Source organism: Esox lucius, chromosome 12 (genome assembly GCF_011004845.1).
Source record: "Esox lucius isolate fEsoLuc1 chromosome 12, fEsoLuc1.pri, whole genome shotgun sequence".
In the NCBI taxonomy this organism is placed as follows: domain Eukaryota; kingdom Metazoa; phylum Chordata; class Actinopteri; order Esociformes; family Esocidae; genus Esox; species Esox lucius.
In genome coordinates this window covers 334,283-353,643 of record NC_047580.1, presented here as the reverse complement: position 1 = coordinate 353,643, position 19,361 = coordinate 334,283, and the positions used below count along the sequence as shown (strand labels likewise).

The window sequence follows — 19,361 nt, the reverse complement described above, 5'->3', positions numbered from 1 at the left end:
CCTGCCACAAAGCAAAAATGGTTCAGTAATGGTTTGAGGAACACAACAATGAGTTCAAGGTGTTGCCTCCAAATGACCCAGATCTGAATCCAATCGAGCATCTGTTGGATGTGTTGGACAACAAGTCCGATCCATGGAGGCCCAACCTCGCAACTTACAGGACTTAAAGGATCTGCTGCTAACGTCTTAGTGCCATATACCATTGCACACCTTCAGAGGTCTAGTGGAGTCCATGCCTTGATGGGTCAGGGCTGTTTTGATGGCAAAAGGGGGACTTACACCATATTAGGCAGGTGGTCATAATGTTATGGCTGATCGGTGTATGTTACTAGTATTTATGAAGATTAGTGGAACAAAATAAACCAAAAGAAAATGTGAATATAAAGACTTCAATATGTATTCTTTGTCTTCTTTGATATGGACTTTGTATAGACCAGACATGTCAAGCATCAAACTCAGATAGACTACTTAACCATTAAAGGTGCTGTGTCCACAGTGAAAAATTACTTTACTCCATTATATCTCTCCAGCGACTGATCAAGTGTTTCTCTCTCTTTTTCTCTCTCCTTACACAAACACATACCCATAAAAAAACACTAAATGCTGACAAACATACACGTAAACACACACACAGTACACTGTATCTATATCCATCATCCATTTCTTCTTGGAGTCCATGTCCTTACAGCACATCTCAACTACAGGGCAGTCCTTTCCCATGGCTCCAGTCTGGGACTCTGCCTTTCCAATTCTCTTGATCCTGTCCTTCTATCGTTCACATTGTCCCTGTCTATCTGTCTCCATCTTGTCTCTCGGTATGTCCCGCCTTCACATCGCAGACACTTTTACAACGTTCTGAAGGGCGAAGCCAGTGGGTGGCAGGTGAGCATCAACTTCAGGAGTGGTTGCGGGGGGCATTGGACTGCTTATGATTGCTGTGGTGATTGTGCCGCTCTGGCAGTTGGGGCGTGCGGGCTCATCCACAAGCATGTTCAGACTGGAACGACTAAAGTGGACAAGATTGAGGAAGAGATATTTCATCTGACAGAATTATAAGACAGAATCAATACAAATCAAATGAAATAACTATGGAAGTTACCTGACCTCATAAAAGACCACATAATAATGTATGTAAAGGATTAGTCATTTGTTAGCATAATGGCAACATTACTGGAAAATCTGAGAGAGATAATCAGTTATTTGCCATACTAGATATAATTGGAAGATTCAAATCTAAATTAAAAACTTGTTTTCAGCTGTTTATTTTAGAAAATAATGTATTTTAAATACCACATGATAAAATACAGATGCATTTGAAACCAGGTCTGGCTAAAACACTTAAACCAAAGGAGATTATGGGAGAATTCAACTAAAATGTGGAACACTGGAAATCTCTGTAATCCTCTGTAAGAATAATTCAACTGTTGTAATATGGTGGAATGGATGTGCAAACTAATGTGTAAACTGAGAAGTAATGTAGACCACCATTTCCACCTGGGTCTGCTTCCATAATTTTTTAAAACAAAAATCTTAAATGCAATCGCACATTTCATTACTGCATGACAGAGTAAGATGCTTTTTTTTTTGTAACTGTATTTTCTGTATTACAGCACATGTAGATAGTGTTTCATCTTTTTTCTTTTTTTCTGCATTGTTATTTAATCATATATATGATGTTTATCCTGATGAGATATATAATATAATATAATTTCACAATCGTGAACAAGTGCGGTAAACAGACAGTTCTCTCCTCTATTTCAACATAGTTGCCATGTCATTCTTTTTAATTGTCTATACAGTGACGACAGGGGGACAACCGTGACTGTTGTCCCAGGCCCAGGCCTGGGGGGCCCATTTAGTTGTCTTAAAGATAATTATTAATTAGCCAGTCAATGTTAGTATTCAGTACTATTGAGATAGTTACACAGTAATTAAACAGAATAATTTTGTCTTTGCAGTTTTTTTGTACATTATGACCCTTTTTCTGTAAAAATGGTTCGTTCTACCAACAGCCAATCAGCGATACCCTAACACCTACAGCCAATCAGAGTGACACCCTAACACCAGTGCCAACACAACTATCTTAAAGCTGCACTAGATAGGATTTCTTCAGTAAAAGAAGTTCAATTTATAATTTTTGGAGCATGATGCTACTTCCTGGCCAGTTCTGTCCAATTAATCCCATTCCAGCCAATTGCTTCCTGCGAGGCAGGCTTTCCTCCTTGGCTTATTTTGTGAATGCACTTTTTAACTTTATGTAAGGTGACCAGATGTCTGAAATGAAAACCGGGGACATATCCAGTCAATATATCATTAAAGTATCTGAAGTTGAAGTATCCGGTTTCTTGTATTTAGTCTAACAGGCACATTGTGATAGACAGAGAAAACAACTATATTACAGAAACACCACAGACAAGTCTGAACTGTCCAATCTGAACAGCCATTCAGTGGTCCTGGTTGTCTGGGCAGAATAAGAGCAGAAGAGAACATGAGCAAAATTTAAAAACAGAGGCTATAGACTTTTTCTTCTACTACAGTCTTTATCCTCTTTTGTTCACTCATCTTTCTTCTCTTTCTTCCTTTCCATCTCTTTGCTTTTCCACCTCATCTTCTACACTCTCTTTTCACAGATTTTACTCCCTTAATATTTCCTTCTCACTCTCCTCCTTGCTCTCCAGTCTTTAATTATAACTAGTACACTATTAGATAAAATACTTTGGTTAACAGATTCCCATTGCTTGCCTCATTTTACAGTGGATATAAAAAGTCTACACACCCCTGTTAAAATGCCAGGTTTTTGTGATGTAAAAGAATGAGATTAAGAAAATCATGTCAGAACTTTGTCCACTTTTAATGTGACCTATAATGTGAACAATTCAATTGAAAAACAAACTAAAATCTTCGAGGGGGAAAAATGAGAAATAAAAACCTCACAATAAAAGGTTCTGACATGATTAATCTTTGTCTCATTCTTTTACATCACAAGAACCTGGCATTTTAACAAGGGTGTGTAGATGTTTTATATCCACTGTATCTCAAAAACATTGTTTGTCATAATCATATCTTTACAATTCTTCCTCAATCTCCTTCAATCTTCTTCCTATCTAGTCTTCCTCCTCTCCTTCCTCTCCACTCTCAAACAGAAACGATTATGCTAATGTTATCCATGAAGATTTCTAAATATATTTTTTTATGTCAAATCGTTGAAATTGTAATCTACAAATAAATATTCTAATAATTAATTGTGCATTCATTTAATATGATCATATTTTCAAAATAGCCCATCCACTGCATGTGTTATATGTGAAAGTTTTTTAAACATGACAGTAGCTAGCTAACTAGCTAACGTTAACTAGAATAACCTATTTTAAACCTTAAAGAGGAGATCATCTATCTATTTATCATCTAAAAAGTACTTACTTCGCCAAGTATGAAGTATGCAATTCGTTATTCTGCACTTAACTCTCGTTCACTCTCAAATAATTCAGATTTCCAGGAGATTGCATAACTTGCGGGCATTTTTCTCTAAAACTAGCGTGAGCAAGTCATTAGCAGAAGAGTGACTGAAGCTACTATAGCACGCTGCCCCTTCTGTTGGCCAAAAACAAGCACAGCGCGATTGAGACGTCAACCGGTAGTCTATGCTGCCCGGTCTTTTTTGCCATGTAAAATACAATTTCACATGACGGTCTCTTTTTAACACACAGTTGAAAACGGGGACGTCTGGTCACCCTAGGTCACCATACCTTTATGATATACACAGCTCTGGAAAAAATTAAGAGACCACTCCAAATTTTTCTTAAACCAGCATCTCTACATGTATGGCAGCCATTCCTTTTCGGTGTCTGTTCCATTCCAACACAGGCACACTTAATTTTACTTAATTAAGTACTGATTAGGTGATTACCTGAACCAAATCTAATTTAACAAGGAAAAAAAACACTGCTTTGGTCATCACTATCTTCTTGCAATAGGACTACCTGGATGGCAAAAACAGTGCAAGTAGTACCTCAGAGGTAATTTGAATAAAGAAAATAATTATGCAGCATGACAAAAGAGTTGAAAAGAAAAGCTTTGAGTGAGGAAAATAATTCAATTCTGGCTTTACTGGCAGAGGGATACAGTAAGCGTCAGGTTGCTTCCATCCTGAATATTTCAAAGACAGCTGTTCATAAGAACAAGGTCAAGCAACAGACATTGGGGACAACAAAGCTACAGATTGGCAGAGGATGAAAACGACTGTCCATTCACCAAGATGACCGTCCACTAATTTGAATGTCACTCAACAACCGTAGGATGACATGAAGTGACCTACAAAAAGAATGGCAAACAGCAGCTGGGGGGTGAAGTGCACGGTGAGGACGGTTTGAAACAGGCTGCCAGGGGCAGGGCTGAAGTCCTGCAAAGCTAGAAAAAAGCCCTTCATCAATGAGAAGCAAAGAAGAGCCAGGCTGAAGTTTGCAAAAGACCATAAGGATTGAACCGTATAGAGAAATGGAGTAAGCTTTGCCCAACACCTGGTCATCTAATGGTTAGACAGAGACCTGAAGAGTCCTACAAGCCAGAGTGTCTTGCACCCACTGTGAAATGTGGTGGAGGATCGGTGATGATCTGGGGATGATTCAGCAAGGCTGGAACAGGGCAGATTTGTCTTTGTGTTATATTCCAACAAGGTTACACTGGAAGAACACCTGCTTCCTTCTGCTCTGACAATGTTCCCCAACTCTGAGAATTTATTTTTCCAGCAGGACAATACTCCATGCCACACAGCCAGGTCAATCAAGGTGTGGATGGAGAACCACCAGATCAAGACTCTGTCATGGCCAGCCCAATCTCCAGACCTGAAGCCCATTAAAAACCTCTGGAATTTGATCAAGAGGAAGCCATCAAACAAAGCCGAGCTACTTTAATTTTTGTGCCAGGAGTGGCATAAAGTCATCCAACGGCAATGTGACAGAATATTGATTTCTGACCTCTTCCTAAGTTAAAACATTAGTACTTTGTTGTTGAAAAATGAATATGAATTTGTTTTTGTTGGATTATTTGAGGTCTGAAAAAAATATATACTCTGACAATATTTTTATTTGGAATTTGGGTGTAATGTTGTCAGTAGTTTATACAATAAAACAAAACTGTTCATTTTACTAAAACGCATACCTTTGAATAGTGAAACCAGAGAAACTGAAAATTTTGCAGTGGTCTCTTAATTTTTTCGAGAGCTGTATTACATAAACGCCATAGGGAGCAAAGTTTGCTTACTGTAAGAAACTAAATGGCAGCTAGAGACCAGGACAACACACTGTCAGTTTCTCCCTTGTCTACTACAGCATACAGTAAAGGACACTGCGAAAACGGCAATGAATCAAAAGAAAACTTAGACCAACTCCCTATAACTAGCTACCAGGACCCTAAGCTAACATTAGCAAGGCTAAGAAGAACATCAAACTCTGAGTCAGTGCCTTTGTTGAAACAGGTAAATCCATTTTTCATATTTTTATTTGGAAAATCGGCATTGGTGTGGAACCGCTTTCTGACCAAGTAATTTTAAAATGCTGTAATTGTTTTAAAATCTTACCTAGTTGTTCAAATTTAACCAACATTTGTCTAACTACAGTAGCTATCTGCAACCAAAACTAGGAGCACAGACATGGAAGGACAAATCTAAAAGAGAACGTCAAAATATGTGTAGCAGTTATGTAATGGCTGATTGCAACTGAGTAGGTTATGAATTGAAAAGATATGACATAATAAATTACTTGTTTTGAAAATAAAGGGATTTGAATGTGACCTATTTAACTTTAAACAATAAAACGTTTATGACCTGTTTTTTTGGACAGTAATATCATTACTATTTATTTATTTTTTGGCCCCGTGGTTTGGGTCCTAAACGTTTCATTGTGTCACAGGCCCTTGGATTCCTGTCGGCATCCCTGGTCTGTATGTGCCAGAACTCGGACGCAACCCAAATTAACCACTGCCTGTTTAAGTGTAAAACCTTACCTCTTCTCAGTGCTTAATGCTTACCTGGTGTTGAGGGGCTGAATGTGGATGGTGCTGAGCTCCTGCAGATTATGATGAGGGTGTGTGTGTGAGGGGGGGTTTGTGAGAAGGCATGTGGGCATACTAGAGTTGGGGAAAGGGCCGTGGTTTCTCTTGGAGCAGCAGGTACAGCAGGTGCCCGTCATACCCTCTTGGCTGGAGAAGGAGGGGCTTCGTGATGGGTAGCTATGGAGTGCCCCCTCCAAATAGCTTTGCTCATAACACTGCTCATCTGCAAACTTATGATTCTACAGCCAGAGAGAAGAAGTTTCAGCTACAGACTCAAGGTATGTTTAGCATTCATATTTAAGTAATTTAGTAGACACTTTTACCCAGAGCAACTTACAATTAGTGCATTCATCTTAAGATAACTTGGTCAGATCACACAATCCACTAATAGGGTGTACACCCTACTCAATAAAGTAGTTTTAAAACAAAGTCAGTGCAAGAAAGAAGAGGCTATATAAACTTATTTAAATTATGTTCTTAGTCCTGTAGGTTTGTGACAGCCAAGAGACCAGAGGTGGCAAAATAAAGAGCATGGATAGGGATGTAGGGTTTGAACTTTGGCTTAAGGTAGGGAGGGGCAGTTCAATTTGCTGCTTCAGAGGTAAGCATAATGGTCTTGTAGTGGATCCAAGTTTCAGTTGGAAGTTTAGTGTTGTTACATGCCCGACACTTGGTTTTGTTTGTGTCCACTCTATGCTCACAGGTGCCCGGTTGTGATTGGATGCTGTTTCCTGCCAGTCATTATACTTCCTTTCCAGGTCATCTGCCTCCTTCCACATAAGAGCTGTCATTTCTTCCTTCTGGAGTTTTTCTTCTTTGTTCTTGGTGACGCTGTAACTTGTGTGTTTGGTCACTCACAATATATTATATTTTTCCTAAAGTTTATACTTTTGGTTGATTTATAGTGGTTTGTTTATTCTTTTAGAAAAGCTTTGTTACAGGGGCAATAGTGAACAATAGTGAACAGTAGATATGCATGGGTATACATTTGCTTACACATAGGTATCCACGCTTTGTGTCAGTACATCTGTCTAGCAGTTTAGAGTTGGTTGAAACTCTTGTATTAGATAGGGTTAAATAGTTTAGTTAGTATAGTCAGTTAGGGCTTGCCAAGTGATGTGAGTTAGGTAAGATTATTCTTTTCTAAGACTATTATTTGTGTTTTAGAGATAGGCGGCACAGTACCAAATATGTTTCAGTTGTAAATATCTATATATATGGTCATTAAATTACTTTGCACTCTATTTCTTGTTGCTGTGTACCTATTGGTTTAATGTTAGTGAGGTGTTAGTGTTATGTTTACACTCGCACCTAGCTTATTACCGCTGGGGTTCATAACTAGTGTGCAGAAGTTTGTATTGACATTGATGAATTATGGAAGGGGGAACACCAGATGAGTTTATGAAAAAAGTTATGCTCAAAAGTTTGCATACCCTTGTAGAATTGGTAATACATGTACCATTTGTAAAGAAAACATGAGTGAGCAGGCAAAACACGTATTTTATTTCTTATGGGATTCACATTCAACTGTAGGTCATAACAGAATGGCAAAATCATAAAACAACAACAAATATTTACCCGTGTTAAAAATTCTGCGTACCCTTAGTTCTTAATACTGTGTATTGCCCCCTTTAGCATCAATGACAGTGTGCAGCCTTGTGTAATAGGTGTCTATGAGGCCCGAATTCTTGCAGGTGGTATAGCTGCCCATTCGTCTTGGCAAAATGCCTCCAGGTCATGCAAACCTTTTTCTGCTGTAACCACCATAGGTTCATGGTCGAGCTGTAATGTCCAAGAGCATCCCATGCGCAGCTTTTGTGCTGAAGAATGTAAATTGTCTGCCTGTATTTTCTGATAACATGCTGCATTCTTCTTGCCATCAATTTTCACAAGATTCCCCGTGCCTTTAGAACTCATACACGTCCAAAACATCTGTGTGCCACCACACCATGCTTCACAGTGGGGATGGTATTCTGTTCACTATAGGCCTTGTTTACCCATCTCCAAATATAGCTCTTATGCTTGTGACCATAAAGCTCTTTTTTGGTCTTGTCACTCCAAATTATTCATTAATTCATCATATTCCGCTTCCAGGGCCGGGTCGCGCGGGCAGCAGTCTAAGCAGAGATGCCCAGACTTCCCTCTCCCTAGACACTTCCTCTAGCTCTTCCGGGGGGACACTGAGGCGTTCCCAGGCCAGCCGGGAGACATAGTCCCTCCAGCGTGTCCTAGGTCTTCCCCGGGGTCTCCAACCGGTGGGACGGGCCCGGAACACCTTCCCGGGAAGGCGTTCAGGAGGCATCCGGAACAGATGCCCAAGCCACCTCAGCTGACCCCTCTCGATGTGGAGGAGCAGCGGCTTTTACTCTGAGCTCCTCACGGGTGACCGAGCTTCTCACCCTACCTCTAAGGGATCGCCCAGCCACCCTGTGGAGAAAGCTCATTTCGGCCACCTATATCCGGGATCTTGTCCTTTAGGTCATGACCCAAAGCTCATGACCATAGGTGAGATTAGGAGCGTAGATTGACCGGTAAATCGAGAGCTTCGCCTTGTGGCTCAGCTCTTTCTTCACCACGACAGACTGATACATCGACCGCATTACTGCAGAAGCTGCACCGATCTGTCTGTCAATCTCCCGTTCCATCCTTCCCTCACTCGTGAACAAGGAGGAGTTTAAGTATCACTCCGAATTACAGTGTGTCAAAAGCTGTGAAGCGTGTCAAGGTGTTGTCGGGCATATTGTAACCAGGCTTCTTTGTGGCATTGGTGCAGTAAAGGTTTCTTTCTGGTAACTCAACCATGCAGCTCGTTATTGTTCAAGTATCGTCGTATTGTGCTTTTTGAAACAACCATACTGTCTTTTTCCAGAGCAGCCTCTGTTTCTCCTGAGGTTACATGTGGGTTTTTCTTTGTATCCTGGACAATTCTTCTGGCAGTTTGGCTGATATCTTTCTTGGTCTACCTGGCCTTGGCTTGGTATCAAGATATACCCGAATTTTCCAACTCTTAATAAGCTCTTAATTAAACAGTACTGACTGTCATTTTGCAGGGCTTTGGATATCTTTTATATCCTTTTCCATCTTTATAAAGTTCCATTACCTTGTTACGCAGGTCTTTTGACAGTTCTTTTCTGCTCCCCATGGCTCAGTATCTAGCCTGCTTAGTGCATCCACGTGAGAGCTAACAAGTCAATTACTATTTATATACTAATTGCAATTTAAAAAGCCACAGGTGTGGGAAATTCACATTTAATTGCCATTTTCACCGGTGTGTCACCTTGTGTGTCTGTAACAAGGCAAAACATTAATTTTATGTATACTTTTGTATGTATGTATACTTTTGATCAGGGCCATTTGGGTGTTTCTGTTATCATCATGATTTAAAAAGGAGTCAAAAATCTATGTGATAATAAATGGCTTCATATGATCACTATCCTTAAATAAAAATTTCAAAATCAATCCCAAAATTTCACAATCTCTGCCAGGGATTGCAAACTTATGAGCACAACTGTATGTTTCAGAGGTTTGATGACACAACAGTAAATTGGAGTATTCCAGATCTGAGTTGACAAGTGCTTGAGTGATTAACTCAAGTTTGTGAGGTAAAGTTTAAAAATTTCTTTGCACTCTGAGAGGAAGACAATGCAGAGTTGTGAACCGTGATTAAAGATCTTAGAGTGGACCGGCCTTCCTCTATAGGGATATTAAGTAAATCTTGATGAGTTTTATCCAAGCAGAGATGTTGGCCAGTTGCACAGATATGCACCCAACCGGGTATCACAAGAGGGGAAGAAAAAAAGGGGTGTGGGGGGGGGGCATTGTTGATTGTCATCTCAATAGCAATGACCGGAAAAAACGTTTGAAGACATAACAAAGCCATGTTAAATAGAAAAGGAAAGGGCTTAGAACTGAGCTGTAGGGGACACTGTGGAGCAATATTGTAGAAGTGATATAGCAGCTAGGCTGCAATCCATAAGTGTGCAGAGCCTGAAACACTAAGCCATGAGAGTGTAAAAAAGAGGATCTGATGGCTCACAGAGTCTTGAGTTTTGGAAAGGAATGACAGAGGGGATACCAGTCGATTGTTTTTAAAGTTAGAGGTATCAGGTGTTGTTTTCATGAGTAGTGACTATAGACAATTCTGAGGGGACACAACCAGTGGTCAGGGATGAGTGAATGTGAGGAATGGGAGAAGGACTCCAGAGATCTGGACAAAGGAGGAGTCAATAGAGGTGCGAACATGCATTCCCTGCCTTGTTAGTGGTAGGAGACTGGAAAAAGGTTAGCTCAAAAGAGGAAAGTAGTGAAAACACAGAGTTAAAAAACAAATTATTATTGAAGGCAGACATTGGTCAGAGGTAGAGAACAAAGACAAGTGAGTGGATGCCAGAGACAATCAGGTCCATATAGGTTGTGCAAGCAGGGGACACAAGATGGGTTGCAGCTGCAGCTACAGGAGAGGAGCAAACAGGGATTAAATAAAAACACATACTTGACAATGCTACAAAGAAGCAAATTAAGATCAGATGTATTTAAAAATATAGGTAACACTTAACAATAACAATACATCAATAAACATGTATTAATACCTTAGTAAACATGAACTAACAATTACTTTAAGTATCTATAGAGCAGGATTTATTTGTGCATATGTTAAAAAAACATATTAATAGTTTATTGTTGATGTTATTTAATGGTAATTTATCAGAATGGGTGATTCAATCATTATGTATACCAACACAGTTGGTTGCTTTGAACTGGATTCCAGAGAAGAAAATGCAAGTTAGGTAAGTTATGGGCCTCAAGGGATAAGAAGCTGAAATTATTTCCAATATAAAATTAAAAAACATCAAATATATGAATAACTTTATTCAACCCTCTGGTTTGTAGGTTTGAACAGTGCTGAGATACTACTAAGTGAGGTTGGTCAACGGAAGAAAATTAACTGTTTATTTTCAGTTGTAATTGTTTAACAGTGGGATGAAATCCACCCGTTCTGATAAATTAACATTAACTAATAACTATATACAGCTCTGAGACCACTGCACCTTTTTCTTTCCTTTCCAAAAAAAGTCAAAAAGGAAGGTTTTGAGTGAGGAACAGAAGGGTTAAAATTAAGAGACCACTGCAAATTTAACGCTTCGGTACCTCACTCAAAACTTTCAGTTCAACCTTATTTTTTCCAGAGCTGTATATTAATTCACTATGGGTTTGCATAGTGAATTCATAGTGAAAAAAAATTATTAATACATGCACACATCAATTATTGGTCTACACACCCATGCCATAATCATTAATTAATGCAAATTAAATATATTAATTCAAGTTTGTTAAGGTATACTTCATCAATTAACTTTGGATTTATTAATTGGTTTATTATCAATTAAAATTTACAAATGCACAAATAAATCCTGCTCTACAGATGCAGGTAATTGTTATTCATGTTACTTAAGGACTTAATAAATCTATATAATTGTTTATAATTATTGTGAAGTTTTACATACACAAACATATATACATATACAGTGCCTTTGCGAAAGTATTCGGCCCCCTTGAACTTTTCGACCTTTTGCCACATTTCAGGCCTCAAACATAAAGATATAAAACTGTAATTTTTTGTGAAGAATCAACAACAAATGGGACACAATTATGAAGCGGAACGAAAGTCATTGGATATTTTAAACCTTTTTAACAAATAAAAAACTGATAAATTGGGCGTGCAAAATTATTCAGCCCCTTTACTTTCAGTGCAGCAAACTCTCTCCAGAAGTTCAGTGTGGATCTCTGAATGATCCAATGTTGACCTAAATGACTAATGATGATAAATAGAATCCACCTGTGTGCAATCAAGTCTCCGTATAAATGCACATGCTCTGTGATAGTCTCAGAGGTCCGTTTAAAACGCAGAGAGCATCATGAAGAACAGGGAACACACCAGGCAGGTCCGAGATACTGTTGTCGAGAAGTTAAAAGCCGGATTTGGATACAAAAAGATTTCCCAAGCCTTAAACATCCCAAGGAGCACTGTACAAGCGATAATATTGAAATGGAAGGAGTATCAGACCACTGCAAATCTACGAAGACCCGGCCGTCCCTCTAAACTTTCAGCTCATACAAGGAGAAGACTGATCAGAGATGCAGCCAAGAGGCCCATGATCACTCTGGATGAACTGCAGAGATCTACAGCTGAGGTGGGAGACTCTGTCCATAGGACAACAATCAGTCGTATACTGCACACATCTGGCCTTTATGGAAGAGTAGCAAGAAGAAAGCAATTTCTTAAAGATATCCATAAAAAGTGTTGTTTAAAGTTTGCCACAAGCCACCTGGGAGACACACCAAACATGTGGAAGAAGGTGCTCTGGTCAGATGAAACCAAAATCTAACTTTTTGGCAACAATGCAAAACTTTATTTTTGGCGTAAAAGCAACACAGCTCATCACCCTGAACACACCATCCCCACTGTCAAACATGGTGGTGGCAGCATCATGGTTTGGGCCTGCTTTTCTTCAGCAGGGACAGGGAAGATGGTTAAAATTGATGGGAAGATGGATGGAGCCAAATACAGGACCATTCTGGAAGAAAACCTGATGGAGTCTGCAAAAGACCTGAGACTGGGACGAAGATTTGTCTTCCAACAAGACAATGATCCAAAACATAAAGCAAAATCTACAATGGAATGGTTCACAAATAAACATATCCAGGTGTTAGAATGGCAAGGTCAAAGTCCAGACCTGAATCCAATCGAGAATCTGTGGAAAGAACTGAAAACTGCTGTTCACAAACGCTCTCCATCCAACCTCACTGAGCTCGAGCTGTTTTGCAAGGTGGCGCTTGCGAATACTTTCGCAAGGCACTGTATATAGTATCTCACAAAAGTGATTACACCCCTCACAGTTTTGTAAATATTTGATTATATCTTTTCATGAGACACCACTGAAGAAATGACACTTTGCTACATTGTAAAGTAGTGAGTGTACAGCTTGAATAACAGTGTATATTTGCTGTCCCCTCAAAATAACACAACACACAGCCATTAATGTCTAAACTGCTGGCAACAAAAGTGAGTACACCCCTAAGTGAAAATGTCCAAATTGGGCCCAAAGTGTCAATATTTTGTGTGGCCACCATTATTTTCCAGCATTGCCTTAACCCTCTTGGGCATGGAGTTCATCAGTGCTTCACAGGTTGCCACTGGAGTCCTCTTCCATGATGACATCACTGGTGCTGGTGGATGTGAGAGACCTTGCACTCCTACACCTTCCATTTGAGGATGCCCCACAGATGCTCAATAGGATTTAGGTCTTGAGACATGCTTGGCCAGTCCATCACCTATACCCTCATCACCTTTACGCTTCTTTAGCAAGGCAGTGGTCGTCTTGGAGGTGTGTTTGGGGTCATGTTGTTATCATGTTGGAATACTGCCCTGCGGCCCGGTCTCCGAGGGGAGGGGATCATGCTCTGCTTCAGTATGTCACAATACATGTTGGCATTCATGGTTCCCTCAATGAACTGTAGCTCCCCAGTGCCGGCAGCACTCATGCAGCCCCTGATCATGACACTCCCACCACCATGCTTGACTGTAGGCAAGACACACTTGTCTTTTTACTCCTTACCGGGATGCCACTACACACGCTTGACACCATCTTGGTCTCATCAGACCACACCACATGGTTCCAGTAATCCATATCTTTAGTCTGTTTGTTTTCAGCAAACTGTTTGCAGCCTATATTGTGCATCATCTTTAGAAGAGGCTTCCTTCTGGGAAGACAGCCATGCAGACCAATTTGATGCAGTGTGCGGCATATGGTCTGAGCACGGACAGGCTCCCCTGACCCCTTCAACCCCTGCAGCAATGCTGGCAGCACTCATACGTCTATTACCCAAAGACAACCTATGACGCTGAGCACGTGCACTCAACTTCTTTAGTTGACCATGGCGAGGCCTGTTCTGAGTGGAACCTATCCTGTTAAACTGATGTATGGTCTTGGCCACGGTGCTGCAGCTCAGTTTCAGGGTCTTGGCAATCTTCTTATAGCCTAGGCCATCTTTATGTAGAGCAACAATTCATTTATTTAGATCCTCAGAGAGTTCTTTGCCATGAGGTGCCATGTTGAACTTCCAGTGACCAGTATGAGGGAGTGAGAGCGATAACACAAAATGTAACACACCCACTCCCCATTCACACCTGTAACACTAACGAGTCACATGACACCGGGGAGGAAAAATTGCTAATTGGGCACAATATGGACATTTTCACTCTGGGGTGTACTCACCTTTGTTGCCAGCGGTTTAGACATTAATGGCTGTGTGTTGTGTGTTGCATAAGTGTCCACACCCTTAAACTAAACTAAGCACCTATTGATTTTATTACAGCACTCAGTCTTTTTGGGTAGGAGTCTATTAGCATGGCGCATCTTGAGGTGGCAATATTTGCCCACTCTTCTTTGCCAAAGCGCTCTAAATCTGTCAGATCTCCTATGCACAGCCCTCTTCAGATTACTCCACAGATGTTCAATTGGATTCAGGTCTGGAACTGTTCATAAGTCCCTCCAACCTGACTAAGGCTCCAGTTCCAGCTAAAGATAAACAGCCCCAAAGCATGATGCTGCCACCATGCTTCACTGTTGGTATGGTGTTCTTTGGGTGTTGTTTTTGCGCCAAACATACCTTTTGGAATTATGGCCAAAAAGTTCAACCTTGGTTTCATCAGACCATAATACATTTTCCCACATGCTTTTGGGGACTCAGCTGGGCTTGGATGTTTTTCTTTGTAAGAAAAGGCCGTCTTGCCACCCTACCCCATAGCCCATTCATATGAAGAATGCGGGACATTGTTGTCACATGTAGCACACAGCCAGTAATTGCCAGAAATTCCGGCAGTTCCCTCAATGTTGTTGTAGGCCTCTTGGAAGCAGTTTTTTTCTCGTCTTATCATCAATTTTGGAGGGACGTCCAGTTCTTGGTAATGTCTCTGTTGTGCCATATTTTTTCCACTTGATGATGACTGTCTTCACCGTGTTCCATGGTATATCTAATGCTTTGAAACTATTTTGTACCCTTCTCCTGACTGATATCTTTCAACAATGAGATCCCTCTGATGCTTTGGAAGCTCTCTGCGGACCATGGCTTTTGGTATGAGATGCAACTAAGAAAGTGTCAGGAAAATCCTACTAGAACAGCTGAACTTTATTTGTGATTAACTAAGTCGACATCCGCGATATCGCGGACAGTGCTCATTTGCATAAATCTTTCGAAAAATAGATTCGCCATAATCGTCCGATTCCAATGGTGTATTATTTGTAGCCACTTTCGTGAAGCGTTCCGTGTATAATTGGGGTTGTCCGTGTATAATATGGGTTGTATAGTTGTATAGTTTGGGTTGCTATGAGAACTTTTCACCAGGTAACGACATTGCCAATGCATTTTAGAAAGGCTCATCTGTAGACAAGGATAGATATTACAAGGGTGTACATCACTATATATGATGTTTTCAACCATAATACATCGTTTGTATTATATATAAGATATAAAAATTTATATTTAGTCAAAATAGTATGGGGATGTTCTTGAGTTTTTGGGAAGAAGTTGGTAATTTTTCTGAGTTTATAAAATATATAAGTCCAAATGTAACTAGCGATCTAGTGCTGCCACCTGCTGGCCGTTTTGTGTCATTAAACCTAAAGGAACCGTTATATTGGGTTATAATCTTTCATCTTTCAGTGTTTCATTTCTAGGTTGAAGAACCAAATTTTTTGGGGGTGCCTATATTTTTTACCTTCTATTATATAATTATTTCATTATTTTCAACCCAATTACAGTGTAATTTGATAGTAAAGGCATAAAAGTATTAGGAAATACCATTGACACAAAATCTCATAATGCTAAAAAAAAAAATCTTGATGCTGAATGGCAGAAATGTTTTCCGAAATTATTTTTTTGCCATTCAAACAGATGAGTTTTATAAATAGTGACCCAGAAGTCTGTTTTTATGTGTTTTTATTGTAGCCAGAGGGGTTGGTATTACCAGGATACATCATAATAGGTTGTATCTGTTACAGAAATGAATCTAGGACCCAAAATGTCCCAGTAGTGAAATCCGGCCGAAAGCCCCATAGGCTACCAAGGGTTAAATGATGACAGGTGTGTAATGACTTCTATTTAACATGAGTTTGAATGTGATTGGTTAATTCTGAGCCACATCCCCAGTTATAAGGGGGTGTGCACACTAATGCAACTAAGTTATTGTAAGGTTTTTATTTTTCATTTTTCACTCTTGAAGATTTCAGTTTGTTTTTTAATTGAATTGTTCACATTAAAGGTGACCTATAATGTGAACAATTAAAATTGATCTTTGTCTCATTCTTTTACATCACAAAAACCTGCCATTTTAACAGGGGTGTGTAGACTTTTTATATCCACTTTATATATATATATATATATATAAAAACATATATATATAATAATTCACTATGGATTTACTAAAATGTTTATTAATACATGCACACATCAATTATTGGTCTACACACCCATGTATTACATAACATGTATAACATTTACATGTGGTCCTGATGGCATCAACGGTCTGTGACCTTCAGCACTCACTGGACCGGTTCGCAGCCAAGTGCGAAGCAGTTGGGATGACAATTAGCACCTCTAAATCTGAGGCCATGGTTCTCAGTAGGAAACCGATGGAGTGCCTTCTCCGGGTAGGGAATGAGGCGTTACCCTAAGTTAAGGAGTTCAAGTATCTCAGGGTCTTGTTCACGAGTGAGGGGACAATGGAGCGGGAGAGTGGCCGGAGAATCGGAGCAGCAGGGGCGGTATTGCATTCGCTCTACCGCACCGTTGTGATGAAAAGAGAGCTGAGCCGTAAGGCAAAGCTCTCGATATACCGGTCAATTTTCCTTCCTACCCTCACCTATGGTCATGAAGGCTGGGTCATGTCTGAAAGAACAAGATTGCAAGTACAAGTGGCTAAAATGGGTTTTCCCAGAAGGATGGCTGGCTTTTCCCTTTGGGATAGGGTAAGAAGCTCAGCCATCTGTGAGGAACTCGGAGTAGAGCCGCTGCTCCTTTGCGTCGAAAGGAGCCAGTTGAGGTGGTTCGGGCATCTGGTAAGGATGCCCCCAGGATGTCTCCCTAGGGAGGTGTTCCAGGCACGTCCAGCTGGGAGGAGACCTCGGGGTAGGCCCAGGACCAGGTGGAGAGATTATTTTTCGACACTGGCCTGGGAACGCCTCGGGATCCCCCAGTCAAGGGAAGTTTGGGGTACCCTGCTGGAGCTGCTGCCCCCGCGACCCGATACGGATAAGCGGATGAACATGAGTTGAGAAGTATAACATCTAAATGTTATAAGCATAACCATGTAAGATGTTCAGTAGAAAGAGTGATGTGGGGACTTCCTTGCTTTTCTAACTAGAATAACTTTGCAGACATTGATATACATCTGGATTTTGCATTTAGAGTACCACTAAGACATAATATTTACTACTTCCATTGACATGTAAAACCCACCTCCACCTGGTGTAGTCTGTTGAATGTGCTTTTCAAATGACATGAATCTCATCTCAGCATGTATGTAAGATGAACAAATATCCTATATATTTTTTCTTATTACATAAATATCCCCCTTTTGCCGTCAAAACAGCCCTGACCCGTTAAGGCATGGTCTCCACTAGACCTCTGATGGTGTGCTGTGGTATCTGGCACCATGATGTTAGCAGCAGATCCTTTAAGTCCTGTAATTCACAAGGTCAGGCCTTGGTGGATCGGACTTGTTTGTCCAGCACATCCCACAGATGCTCGATCGGATTAGATCTGAGGAATTTGGAGGCCAAGTCAACACCTTGAACTTGTTGTGTTCCTCAAACCATTCCTGAACCGTTTTTGCTTTGTGGCAGGGTGCATTATCCTGCTGAAAGAGGCCAATGCCATCAGGGAATACTGTTGCCATGAAAGGGTGCACATGGTCTGCAACAATGCTTAGGTAGGTACTACGTCAAAGTAGTATCCACATGAATGCCAGGACCCAAGACTTCCCAGCACCAAACGAGCCAGCCTTCGCTCCCCACATGCATCAGTGAGCCTTGGCCACCCAAGACCCTGTCACCGTTTCACCGCTTTTCCTTCCATGGACTACTTTTGATAGGTACTGACCACTGCAGACCGGGAACACCCCACAAGGCTTGTAGTTTTGGAGATGCTCTGACCCAGTCGTCTAGCCATCACAATTTGGTCCGAAGTCGTTGAGATCCTTACGCTTCGCTTGTTTCTGCTTCTACCACATCAATTTTGAGGAGAGAATGTTTCACTTGCTGCCTAATATATCCCACCCACTGACAGGTGCCATGATAATGAGATTAACAGTGTTATTCACTTCACCAGTGGTCATAATGTTATGGCTGATCGGTGTAAGTTAGCCAATAGTACAAACAGTGTAGCAGATATTATGTCACAGTAGAGTGCACATTGCTAGGTCATGTACCATGTTCAAGGGTATGGAAATACTCATTAAAAATATTGCAGTCTTTTTTCACCTGATGACAAATAACAGGCTTAACATTATGCTTTTTTACAGTTTCTTGCTTTATGTGCGTAAGTGATGTCTGTGTGCCTGTAGATGTGTGGTCACCGTTGTTTTCTCGAGACAGTGCAGCAGGTGGTGGTGTTGGCTTTCTAATAGAGACTGGTTCTTGCTCAGCTGCTGTTCTTCCTCTGTGGAACTCTGCACGCACACACACAAACAAAGAAAGACCCAAACACAAAGAAACTGAGTGAAATGCTTCACAAACTTGTGACAAGAAATCAAGTAGAGGGGTTTAGTAGGTGTGAGGCTGCTTGCTGGCTCTGTACCTGGTCCGAATTTTTCATCTTGTAAGGAAGTTGCTTCAGATTAAAGGTGGAAGAGGAGACAAAAAGATATACGGGTAGTTTTGCTTGTTTTTTATTTCTGTACAGTGGCCACAGTCATGTCAATCACAAAGTCTATGACAGGAAAACCTACCCAGGGTAGTGGAGACAATATATCTGTTCTCACCCGACTGGAGAATTTGAGCACACTCCAATTCACAAATATATAGAAATATCAATTTTGACATGTTTTTCTCACTCTCTTTTCTCTATCTCTCTTTATCGATGGACAACAATCAGTCTGAGTATGTTTTTTCTGAATGTGCCAGTGTTTGTGCTGCTGCATGTGTGTATGTTGTATGCATGAAAGAGAGAGTGTGAGTGTGGAAGCAAGAGTGCAAGTCATTCCTTGTATATATGCTGGGGGCATTTCTGAGAGCAGCGTGGTGAGTCACAGAGGG

General features: G+C 40.6%; 1 protein-coding gene across 1 annotated transcript in view; it reads right to left on the bottom strand.

Annotated features, from left to right (window-relative positions):
• Positions 1-276: 276 nt before the first annotated feature.
• Positions 277-19,361, bottom strand: part of LOC105007870 (potassium voltage-gated channel subfamily D member 3) — a 299,675-nt gene continuing 280,590 nt past the window's right edge. The window contains exons 5-7 of the mRNA XM_034295883.1: positions 18,683-18,775; positions 6,025-6,287; positions 277-1,006 (exon numbers count right to left, since the gene is read on the bottom strand). Coding sequence (XP_034151774.1) covers positions 829-1,006; positions 6,025-6,287; positions 18,683-18,775 — 534 coding nt within the window. The 3' untranslated portion in view covers positions 277-828. The remainder of the gene's footprint in view (positions 1,007-6,024; positions 6,288-18,682; positions 18,776-19,361) is intronic.